This window comes from Scomber scombrus, chromosome 13 (assembly GCF_963691925.1).
Source record: "Scomber scombrus chromosome 13, fScoSco1.1, whole genome shotgun sequence".
NCBI lineage: Eukaryota > Metazoa > Chordata > Actinopteri > Scombriformes > Scombridae > Scomber > Scomber scombrus.
Window position 1 is genome coordinate 11,841,092 of NC_084982.1, and position 12,584 is coordinate 11,853,675.

General features: G+C 39.4%; 2 protein-coding genes across 2 annotated transcripts; both read right to left on the reverse strand.

Moving 5' to 3' along the window:
• Nucleotides 1–2,283: 2,283 nt before the first annotated feature.
• tnfsf13b (TNF superfamily member 13b) lies at nt 2,284–5,257 on the reverse strand. Its single transcript, XM_062432126.1, has 6 exons — nt 4,810–5,257; nt 4,567–4,681; nt 3,907–3,963; nt 3,554–3,678; nt 3,142–3,292; nt 2,284–2,873 (listed from the first exon to the last, which is right to left on the reverse strand). The coding sequence occupies exons 1-6, from the start codon at nt 5,041–5,043 to the stop codon at nt 2,761–2,763; spliced, it is 795 nt and encodes a 264-aa protein (XP_062288110.1). The 5' UTR covers nt 5,044–5,257; the 3' UTR covers nt 2,284–2,760.
• Nucleotides 5,258–5,777: 520 nt separating this feature from the next.
• Nucleotides 5,778–10,938, reverse strand: abhd13 (abhydrolase domain containing 13). Its single transcript, XM_062432118.1, has 2 exons — nt 10,761–10,938; nt 5,778–9,557 (listed from the first exon to the last, which is right to left on the reverse strand). Exon 2 carries the CDS (start codon nt 9,521–9,523, stop codon nt 8,468–8,470), a length of 1,056 nt encoding a protein of 351 aa, XP_062288102.1. The 5' UTR covers nt 9,524–9,557; nt 10,761–10,938; the 3' UTR covers nt 5,778–8,467.
• Between the last annotated feature and the right edge of the window lie 1,646 nt (nt 10,939–12,584).

Below are 12,584 nucleotides of genomic sequence, written 5' to 3' on the forward strand. Positions count from 1 at the left end.
TCTCCAGCCTATGTCATAGCCCCTTCCACTCACTCTTCCACTAATGGCTACTACTATCCATTAAATCCATTTGAAATCTCTCCTCCTCAGCCTTTTGTTTCAGACTTTCTTCCTCCCTCCCCCTCTTTTGGTCTCTCTCCTTGTCAGATGGAGCCATGACTCCAAGGGCAAAATGCCTAGCTTAGAAGTGACCACCCACTGGGCTTTGTCTAACTTTTTGCCCCAACGGACAGAAGGTGTGTGTGTCTGTGTGTGTTAGTGAGTGAGAGAGAATTACACACAGAGGGGAAACAGGACAGAGTGAGTGAGTGAGAACCCAAACACTAACTAACTATGACTTCAAAAATAATCAAAGATATCTGAAGATGTACTGGGGAGTCACTTTGATTTGAGGTACAGTATCTACAGATTTTTTAATTCACATAAAGAATACTGTGTCATCAAGAGCATTTTGTTTTTCTCTCTTTTAGAATGAATTAAATAACATTTTTAAAAGGCCAAGTTCATTTAAATATGCCACTCTTATGAGGTTAAGCCTTAAAAAGTCTAAGCCTTAAACAAAACAAAACAAATAATCCTTCAATTCTTTCATCATTTCTACATTTTGAAGAGAGGTCAATGACTAAATCATTTATTGTTCCTAATCATTTTTTATCCGAATACTATTTGCAGTTAGCAGTTTTTTCTCTAAACAAGTAAGCAGAGAATGAGTTGATTTTATATATTTTCATTTAAACATGATATAAAGTTATTCATTTACCAATCAAGATATTAATTAATTAATTATTTTCACATTTTTTCACACATTCTTTCACAACAATCAGATGAATAAGTGTGGGGAGGATGCTGTTGGGCATTTTGCTCCTCATGACTAGGGGGCTTGGATGTGAACTTTTAACATTTATATCATAGAAATCGATTTTTTTTTTCCCTCCAAACTAAATGATGTTTTCTCACATGAATCTTGTAGCAGGATTGCAGAATATTTTTCTCTCTGTCACAAACACATGGATCCTTAAGAAACGAGGAACAAATAGATTAGCTCTGTGGTTGCGCTAAGATAAACAGATAAGAGTGTTAAGGGTAACCGCAGGACGTAAAGGCTCACAGAGGAGTCGTGCACAAATTCCACATCAAGCAAGTTGATTCATTCAATCTCTGTCAGGTGTTGGGTCCGACGCAGAAAACAAATGTAAATGTGTTACATATAAGTATAAAAAAAAAAACTGAGAATGTCCCCAAAGCATAATTTCAGTCCTAGTTTTAAAAGACTAGCATAACTTGTTTAGAACAGCTATTATTGGTATTTTTATGACTACTGATGTTATGTCAATCATGAATAAGTTAAGACATTTATCTACATTTTCAAGTGAATTCAATACAAGGTGAGGAAGGAGACTGAAAATAGTAGAGCATAGTACATTGACACATTGAATATTGGCCACAATAGACTCCACTAGCTGTGGCACTGCTGCTGTGCAGATGCAACCCAATGCAGATACATCAGGCATAATGTGCAAAACAACTTCAATCCCTGCTGTTTTTGTCTCTACTCTGCAACCAAACCTCTGTATCTAAAAATTAGGTACCAACAGCACACGAACTGTACAGTATTTTCCAGCTGTTTGGTTGCTCCCCAGATAACAGCTACATTTTTCAATCAAGTTATATTTTGTTGTCATTCATTTGTGTACATATAAGGAGTACGGTATACAAGGGGTGGACAATATGAATGAGATCAATATCCATATTTTCCATGATTTAAATTCTGTCCTCAAAATGATTTTCAGTGCAGTGACCCAAACGTCAAACTTCTTCAAACATTCATTTTGAAGTTCATTTTCTATTTACAATTTTCAGTGAATCATTCATTTATGCAGCCGATGTTTATATGATAACATGTGATCATCATTATGAGATTTCACTCAACGTCCTTTTAAGACAATATTGAATTATCACATAGTCCTGTTGTATGCAAAAGTACTCTAAAAATGGCTGATTCTGACACATCATAGCATACTCACTTTTGTATGTGTACTGTATACACAGAATTCACAGAACGTTTAGTCATGAGATTTGGTTTTGAGTCATAAAAAAGTTGACTGGAAATCCACTGCCCCTAGCATAAAGCAGAGAATTATCCATTGAGAATATTTCACTGGTTCATTGGGGATCCTCTCTGGGGATATCTCTACTGCCTGGCGGGATGCTACACTCAAGTCTCTCCTTCTTGTGGCCAATAATGGAACAACAACTTCCACCCAGATTGCAAATGATGTCATCTCTTGTGCCATTGTCATTTTATTGCATCTGAATTTTTATTTCAATGACACATATACAGGTAAACTTAAATCAAACTGTGACATTCAGATAGTTAATCAGAAATAAAGCATATGAGAAGAACTATGTCAGTGACACAGTGATGAAACATTATTGATTGACACATTTAAAAGTAGAAAACGTTGCCATGTGTATGTGAAGAAAAACACTACGTTTTGTCTTGATATGTGGTAGAAAAAAACATAATATAGCTTAGCCAGAGGATGCATTTTCACTGCATGTTCAAGAGTACAGTGCCATCAGCAAAAGTCTCAGTCTTTCATTCAGCCAGTGCAGAAACGGCTGCTTCCTGTACTCTTCTCACAACAACCAGTCAGGCGAGGTCACCAGAACTGTGCCTCGCTGCTCCATTTCCTTCCACTATGCCGGCTCTTTCCCACCACAACAGAGTCCCTCGGGTCCAAACCAAGGTGACACTCTTTAAGCCAGTTTGACAGCACCTACAAAGGTGGCGTCTCCATCCAGGGACACTTCAGCTGTGGAACGAGGGATCAGTAGCTCCAAGTTGTCCCCGGCCTCCAGCTTCACAATACCTGAAGGATGAAACGGTATAATGAACTACTGGAATTTTCTTTTTTTTCATCCATACCAAACTATACTGCCAAACACACACACACACACACACACACACACACACACACACACACACACACACACACACACACACACACACACACACACACACACACACACACACATGCTTCAGCTTGACTAAACAGGAAAACACGCAGATTGACCTTCTGTAGCAGCTGCTGTAAAAAGGGTGAGCATAGCAGGACATAAACAAAAACACAGGCTGACCTCCTGTGTAGCAGGTGTTGTAAGGGTAGACAGGGTTCATATTCTGGATGCAGCGGAACAGGATCACATACTGAGGCTCGTCTCCCACTACATTCCTCTTCCTCCGGATCACCACATGGCCCATTGCAAAGGTGGTGTCCATGTAATAGACCTGAGCATATCAGAAATACAGGGTTCAATCTAGAAGGTCTGGTGCTTGCCTGAGTTTATGCAGCAGCAGTGTGCAAAGTGCAAACTGATATAGAGCTTTATTTCATACACATGCAGCATTGACGTTACTTCAAGTGCTTGAGCAGAGCACACCCTTTTTCTTGCATTGAGTGTATTAGACTGGTTCCTCTGTGGTGATTGGCACACAGTTCAGCAGTACCCCCCTGTGGAAAAACTATGAAATGACAACAAACAGACTTACCTGACTGTACACAAAGTAGAAACCCTCCTCTCTGACTAATATGCTGTCTCTGTCTGCCTCCAAGGCAGAGCCTCTCCTCAGCCCAGTCTGCCAGGGGATACCTGTGTGTGGCTCCAGGGCAAAGTCTGGTCCAAGACATGACATTATATATATATATACATGTAAATCACTTAAAGCTGCACATCTATCAAAAAAGTTGGCCTGTTGTAATCGTTAATCAGTTAGTTACTGCCTACATAATTATTTTATAATTATGGGTTTATTTAACATAAGCTTGCTAGATCCAAAAGAAAACAAATTTCAAAAAGAAAAATGTATGTGCTGTATGTGTAAGTATACTGTATATACTGTACCTTTCCTGAAGGTTTTCCTGCTGTTGTTTGCCAGCAATTGCAGGCATGGCTGAGAAACTGTGACAAAACACAAGAGAAATTTGTGTCAAAACTGGCCAGCATCTTCTTTTTTGTTTTAACCATCTGCACTTTGCATATTTCATGGCTGTCATTTTTTTTTCTTCTGCTCCTTCCCCTTTTCCTTTTTTGGCAAAATCCATTGATGGTGTCGACACCCAGCAGCAGCTTAAATATTGGTGCTCTGCACACACCAAAGTTTGTTAAGTTGCTTGAGCTCATGGTGAACACAGTAACACATTGACTGCGACTGTGGTGTTATCTCACCACACATCTAAACATTGTTACTGCCTCAGAGCATTTTTTATTTCACATGGTCACCAAAGCTGATGAGTCATTCACACGTGGCATGTCTATTTTAAAGGGGACACTTTTTTGTTTGGGTATGTACCTTTGAGACAAACACATCATTTTGGGCTATATTAATAAACTTAACTTGACAATGGTATAGAAAATATAATAATAAGAAATATATTGTAGATCAGACCTTCATCTCCACCTTACTGGAAAAGGAATTGGTCACATGTATGATATTAGTCAAGTTTGTTGCAACATCTCCTGAACAGTCAACTGCAAGGCTCAGGTGTGGCTAATGTGTCTTACCTAATGTCTCTGTTCCAGAGACCATTCTTTTCCTCCTTGTGTGGGTGAAAGCCTGTTGAGAGCCTGGCTGGTGCAGCGGCTCCTGGCTGCCTCTCCTGCTACTTATATTCTCAGTCTGTACAGACACAATACAATCCTTAGAAAAACAATATACACGAGTGAAACACAATGTCTTGTATGTCTTTATAACCCTGCTCAGATAAGGGTGTCTGCTATGTAGCTAAAGGACTAACTGTCTCTCACCTGGCCTCCGTGCTTGACCTCTTGTCCCTCTTCTCTCCTGCGATAAACCTCTGACTTGAGTCCCTCTACCTCAGCTCTGAGAGCCACCAGTTGGTACAAAGACAGAGCTGAAAGAGAAGAGGAGGTGACCGCAGCTAGTGTCAGCAGGAAAACTGGCCAGGACAGCCTCCCTTCACCTGTCTTTTGTCCAGTCCCAGACTGCACGCCTGCTAAAACTGCCATTGCGGGTCCCATACAGTCTCACACTGGTAACATGACGGGTCTCGCGCGACAGACTCTGGCTAGGAATGGTGGATGTCTGTTCCTGTCATCAGTGGATTGTCTAGACCACCCAGCTTTACCTTAATTCCCTCCTAAAAAGCTCCACTGATTTCCTTAACTCTCAGTTTTGTCCTTCAGTAGCTGGTTCCAGTTTAGACTGAAGGACTACGCAGAATGAACACAGTACAAAAAAGGGTATAACAGCTTCCCCTCTATTGTTCCGCTCAGCTAACCACACTCACAGCTTCCTGCATGGCCAGTCTCTCTCCCTTTCTCTTCATCTTGCTCCTTCAACATGACAAACTCCAGATCAGCTTCTCCCACATTCTAACGAATAACTGATATAATGATTATATAAATAGTACAAAGCTGGGAGAGGAGTGACAGTCTTGACAGTAAGATGAATAACAGTCTGATAAGGATGTTTGGGGAGACATTTTAGACCAAGGGGAAATTGGTATTATTAATGACACAATTATATTTGAATGTGACAGCTTGAGAAGTCAACAAGTACTGAAAAAAGGAAGTACGAAATTGACTTCAACTTAAAATGGTAACAATGATAACTTACCAAAACAAACGGCTATTCCCAGAATGTAAAAAGTGAAGTGGTGGATAAACATGTTTTTTTTGGAAATAGGCAACTATTACATTACAAAAGTGTACTGATAATACAGAAAAAATCCAACATGACAAGCAGCTTTCATGTATCAATTTTATTACATGTTACAGTACAGAAAATAGAAAGTGAAAATGTGTGCTTACAAAATAAGTTGACATTGTTCTGAAATAGAAAAGAAACAACTCTAAAATGGAAAATTCCTTAAGCTGATTGCTTCATACTAAAGATAATGATGAGTCATTCAGATGTCTGACTGTTCAGATATCCCATCAATGTTTCTTCAATGTGGAGTCACTGCAAGTCAAGGTAAATGAACAGAAATAATGGCAACACTGCGCAGGCTCATTACAGAAAAACTGCCAAGACTCAACATAACAACATGCCAGCTTGCAAATGCAACTCACAAATTTCACACTATGCCAACACTTTCAACAGCATTCATTCCACTTTATTAACAAGCAGAAGAACATATAAAAGTAAGCTCCATAGTGCAGTAGCACAATACCTAGCAAATGATTTGCTTTGTAAAAAATGAACAGACATTCAGTTTGATTCCATTTCTTTTCAACAACAGGGTCTTGACAGTAACAACACATTTCAGGATAAAAACCAACACAATATTTTATTTATTATTAATTTTGCATTAGGCCAGCCACCAAAACAACATAATCAAGTGAATGATGTCAAGTTTCTACAATTTTTCTTAAATGAAGAGAGGGTGCAAAGCAATATAAGAGCAGAGTGTAAAAGTAAGCGAGTGGAAGGACAGGAGTATGTAATCACATACAAAATCAGATTGCACAATGTGATAACATATGATGGGTAAAAATAATAAAACTGCATCTAACAGATCATAGGGTTAGATATATTACAAAAATGTCAAACCGTTCAGTGCCACTGCTGGGAAGATGTCACACAAAAAAGGGAGAAAAGATCATTACATCAGTACATTATTTCTTATAAAGCACACTTGTTCAGTTAAGACCACAATTTACATTCATAGTAGCCTTTACACCGTTGTTCAAGTTGTTAACACACTGACACAAACGTATTTGGTCTTTTGGTGTTTAATTTTGTTTAGCATACTGTTGAACAAACAGTATCACATATGGCTAAGGAAATCCGTTTGTGTATTTTAATGGCTTTGATACCTCTGCAGTGCAGCGTGCTGCATTTTGAAAGCATGAGCAGATAACAGTGTTTTAAATTGTCAGGCTCTGCTCCATCCCCTGGAAGACATGCAGGAAAGGTTAATTAGCTCATTAAAAGCCCTCCAAGTGAGTAAAGCCATTTTGCCACATACGCACGGGGTGAGACGAGAACCTCGAAACCTCCAAATGAGAATTATGCTCATGATAATAACAAATAACGTTTGTTAAGTTTTCATTTTAATTTCCAATAATTAATAAGGACAGATTCAGATTTTACAAGACTATCTTAATACAATACTGTCATGCTCATATGTATGTACATTGAAAGAGTTAGTAGTCAAAAAGTTCAACTGAAGCTAATATGAGGCTTCAGCACTTGGAGTTTAACAAAATGAGTGAGTATCTTTCAAAGTGTTTCTTGTCAATCTGCAGAAGAGAAATTGTGATGCAAAAAAGTGAATTCTGCACTAAAGAGGCAGCTCAACTCTGGAAAGCATCCACTTGATTTGGCTAACTGACTGCTGAAGCCTCATTTTTCACTTTGACTGAACTCTCTTCACAGCTAGTATGGACAGGAGGAGTACAACATCTTCTAACCTTTTGTAAGTTCATATGAGCATGTTACAGTGCTGTATCAAGACAGACTACACACAGAGCAAATGCTCTAAACCAATTTTAAGAGTACAGACAATCCTGTGAGCTAGTTGTGTTTCAACAGGACACAATAACAGGAAGAATATCTTTAGCTTATCCCAGAAACCCAGAAACACAAGAAGTTTGACAAGAAAAAATATCTAAATAACTTATTTTTGATGGGGACAAACTTGGACCTCTTTATCTCAGCCAACAAATTACTTTTTTTGGCTGAATATAAATACTCATCAGCACAATTCTTTATGTTATTGTGCCAAACAAAAATTTTCAAGGGTACATATATATATATATTGATCACTACAATGTCATGACATACCAAGCTGCAGCAAGCACTCGATATTATTTCCTCACCAAAGGGGGAAAGAAAAAAAAACATCCATATGTTCCTGTAAGTATTGCTCGGATTAGATTAAACTACAATTTTGAAAAAAAGTGCAATGTATTGACAAAACATTTATATATATATATATATACACACAATATGGGCTCACATATTATCAGTGTCTGATTTTGTATTTCAGAAGTGTAATTTGATTGCAGTAGTAATCTGTTGTCACCAATATACCGTAGGTCCTCATATGATCATTATACTATGCGCAATTGTATCAGTGATTGTAATTAATTTCAGTAGACGCACCACAGCTAAGTCTTTTATGGTTGTGACATGTCTTTCAGTGTGAGCATGTATGCTCAGGCTCCATTCATAAAAAGGTCACAAGTACATGCATTCATAGTTGAACCACAAAATAACCTATGAGGGCAATGTTTCCCTTTCTCAAACAATTGAATTAGTCATATCAATTTGACAAAAATTTTACATTTACAGAAAGGTAAAAAGAGTGAAATAAAATAAAAACCCGGATAAAAGCATAAAAAAATGTACATTCTTCCCAAAAATCTATTTAGTCAGTTTCAACAATTTCGTGACAGCCTTTCCTTCATCCAGCCCCATAACCTGTAGTCAGTCCCTTCAGATAATGGTGACACTAGCAGAGGGCTGAGCGTTCTCCTCATGGGCATGGCTCTTCATCAGGTCTTTTATGAACTGCTCCAAAGCAGCGAAGTAGCCCTGACACTGCCACGTGTCGTTGTGTGTGCCCTCTGGAAATATAGCCAGACGTTTAGTCCGTGCAGGAGACAGCTCATACAGTTGTTTCATCATGACTGGTGGGATGAGCTGGTCTGACAGACCAGAAACAAACAGAGAAGGCATGCGGCACAGCGCCACCTGCCGATAGGACAGGAACTGATTTCTATAGCACCACAAGGGCAACAGGCGCATGGGCAAGAAGGAGAAGAGTGTTGCTGCCATGTGTGGGATGCTGAGGAAGGTATTTTCAACAATAATGGCTGCTACACGGTGAGGATTGGCTGATGCCAAGCGCACGGCCACAGCACCACCTAATGAGCGGCCAAATAGTACCACCTTTGTCTTGTCCAGATCAGGACGGGTCATGACATAGTCCAGCGTGGCCTCCGCATCCAGGTACAGCCCATCCTCACTGGGCTCACCCTCACTCTTTCCATAGCCACGATAGTCCACCAGCACTACGTTGGCTTTCAGATTGACCAGCATCAGCAGAGCATTTGGCACCCTGTGACCAATATTGCCTGCATTACCATGGAAATAAAGGATGGTAGGTGGAGCGGAGGAAGAGGGGCTGCTTTGATTACCAGGGGTGACTCCAGGAGGCATGTCCCCTCCTGTGTAGCGAAGCAGGATAAGGTTGAGCTTCACACCATCCTTGGTGCGAATGTACACATTCTCATGTGGGATTCCTGTTGGCATAGGGACATAAAGGCGAGAGGAGGAGGGCTGGTCGGGGAAGTAGAGGAGCACATCCTGGAATTTGTAGAGGATGCCCGCCACAGAGGCTAGGATGAGAGCTAGGAGAAAAAATCCTCCATATAAATGAAAGGTTAGGATTAGGGCCAACAGGGAGACACGACAGGCACCCCAGGACCAGGAGGCCAGAGTCAGGGTACACCGCTCCACTGTCCCCCACAGCCTCCAGGGCTTCTCCATCACTAAACAAGAGCTGAGTCACACAACACGCACTCTGCGAATACAGAGAGAACCAAAGAGAGAGAAGGTAAGAGAAAGTGGTGGAATACAAATTTATATGATCAAGAAAAGCGGTTTAACATTACCCAATAATCAACTACTTGCAAAAACATCATATGAAAATGTCAAATGTCCCATCAGTTACCAAAGCACAAAGTGAAAATGAAAAATGTTACTAAATTGTTAAAAAAAAAACCCAATGTACAAACATATTTTACTCTTACACAATAAATTACTTAATAATAAAAAAAGGCATAAGAATATTGAACTGATTATTATGATGAAATGATTCAAATTAAATGATTCCAAAGCAACACTATTAACTGAAGCTGCAATAATTACATTGTTAACTGATCTTTAACATTTTAACATAAGCCTTTATGAGATTAAATTAAACAGCTCTACTTTTGAGCCTTAACAATCCTCATAGCCAAAAAGGCCCTCTGTGCTACTGGTTGGGCCCCTGAAACCATTCATCTATCTGGTGACAGCACTCTCCGTCACCATCCTGTGTTTATTGGACTTTGATCTCAGTCTGGCCTTCAGTTTAACATATTACTGTTGTGCTAATTGAAGGCTTTTTATACTTTTGTGTAGCTTATGTGTGTAGTTATACAATACATTTATATCTCTGAAACGTTCTTAATAGCAATGAAGTGTGTTTAAATCTGCAAGTACACTGTTTTGGTCTGGGGGAGACAGAATTTCTTTTAAATGTATGCGAGTACTAAGAAATGCCAATTAATAAATGTTGAATCTTGAATGTGACGGCGTCAATTGCACAATCACTCACAATTGGCACCAATTGACTGAAAACACCTACTAAAGTTAGTTAATAATGCAGTGCCTGGGCTCTCCAGCACCAGGCAGAGTTACTTTAGATGGCCAAAACCTGAGGATAAATTAATGACTGAATAGTGACAACTGCTACCAGCCAAGACAAACACACCACTGACGTTAGCTGGAAGAGTTGAAACTACAGTTTAACGGCAGCTATCACCCAGCATTATATTTCTAGACTGTCAAACCGGCAATCCAGCAATCAACCAAGCTTTGAATTGACTTACCAAACCGATTTAGCTCGGTAACAGGCATGCTAACTGTCAAGCTATCCTTTAGCCGGCTAGTGCTATCGGCACTGTTAGCTAGCTACCTAGCGTTAACTCATCAATGCTTAATAATGCAGCCATATACTCACCCTTCTCTCATTTTTAATGCATCAGCTGCATGACTCTTTTGCAAAACAGTGACACACAAACAGCACAACCACTGTCATTCAGCTCTGTAGCAGTTAACTAATTTATAGTAGAAGTTTAAGTGGCGAGGACGTGAGGTGAGTGACTGTCAACGAGAGCCGGCGAGGCTAGCTGCAGCACAGCTGGTTAGCATCCCTGATGTAGCCGCCAAGAGCTCCGTGTTGAGCTCAGGACAAGAAAGAAGGTTCCGCGTAAAACCTGTGCTTCACAATGCTGCAGCGGGTTGAGATACTGGTTGACATGTAGTTATAGAGAGAGCAACGCCCATTAATTCCTCATTTCAATCATGTATGATTTAAAACGTCGTGTACTGTACAACACAACACTTTGGACATTAAATACAGTCATCTGAAGTTTAGTGGTAACCATTTAATGTGCAATTACATTTTTGCCCAGCAGGTGCTGCTCTTAGAAAGAATATACATCTTAAAGATCCCCTCCAGATATGTTTCAGCATAAAACAATACTAATTATTTATGTCTGATATCCACTCATTCTCCCTCATTACAATAGAATCTATGAAAATACAAATATTTTCATTACAGATATTTAACTGCTGGACACAACATGTCTCCTACTTCACTGTAAAGTCTATTCTCAGTGTTTGTGCACTGGAGGCTTCAAGTTTCCACATCACACTTATGTAAGCTGCATACTGGACCGCTATTGACTCCAAATAATTTCTGATGTCACAAATTATGTTCATAGGTCCACCCATTAAACTTCTTCTTTCTGGCCATGAATGTGAAAACAGCCCTCTAGTGTCAAACTCTGCACGTACGTGATTATGCACAATGAAACTCAAACATCCAATGAAAGGAACAAGAAGAAAATCTTTTTTTGAGTGTAGGGGGTCTTTAAGTGGAAGTTAATTTAACAATAAAAGCAAAGTATACTCTCTTCTTGGAATATGAATATGGAACTGTGTAACAGCACTGGTAATAGCATTCAAATATACACATATAGAAAGGGAACTGTAGCTATCATTCATGCATGACACAAAGAAAATACAGGAAGTTGTTTTTTTGTGTTATTGTTGAGTTGTTGATGTTGCAAACAGGTCTGCAAGAGTCAGCACTAGGTACCAAAAAACTGCATTGCTGAAAAATATGGTATCAGAAGTAAGACTGTTGTAATTCATTAATCTCTTAAAGCATTATCCTAACATAATATAGTTAGTATATACCTTGGCAGCCCATGGTAGCATGGCAGCTCACAAAAGCACTAAAAAAGAAGTTTTTCATGTGTTGGTGGTGGAGCCCGAATTAATACATTTCACAGCCTATAAAAGTAGGTCAAATTGTAGATGTGACAGCCGTAACACTCTGGTCTGCTCACAGGTGTGGTGCTGGGAAAAATGTCCTTGGATGAAATGTCCCTTGATAAAAGAACAACAAGGTCAGAAAACATGTCAACCTCAGACATCCATGGTCAACGTGCACACAATGTTCATCTGAGTTCCTGTTTACATGGGAAAATGACTCAGCTCTGGGCTCTGCCAATTGATTGTATAAGGTGAGGTCAACTAATTGAACAAAGACAAGATAACTAATTAATAGAGATTTGAGTTGACTGATTGTGATTGTATGTAGCGGCACTAGTAATGACTTTACATACAACCCTATAATGGTCCAATAAACGAATCATGACATGAGAAATATGAAGCAAAAGCAAATATAATATAATATTCCTGGGTTTCCTATCGGTGTTGCTCTATTTAACATCTTGCTCACACTCAGTATGACCTTGTAGGAGACAGACAGATT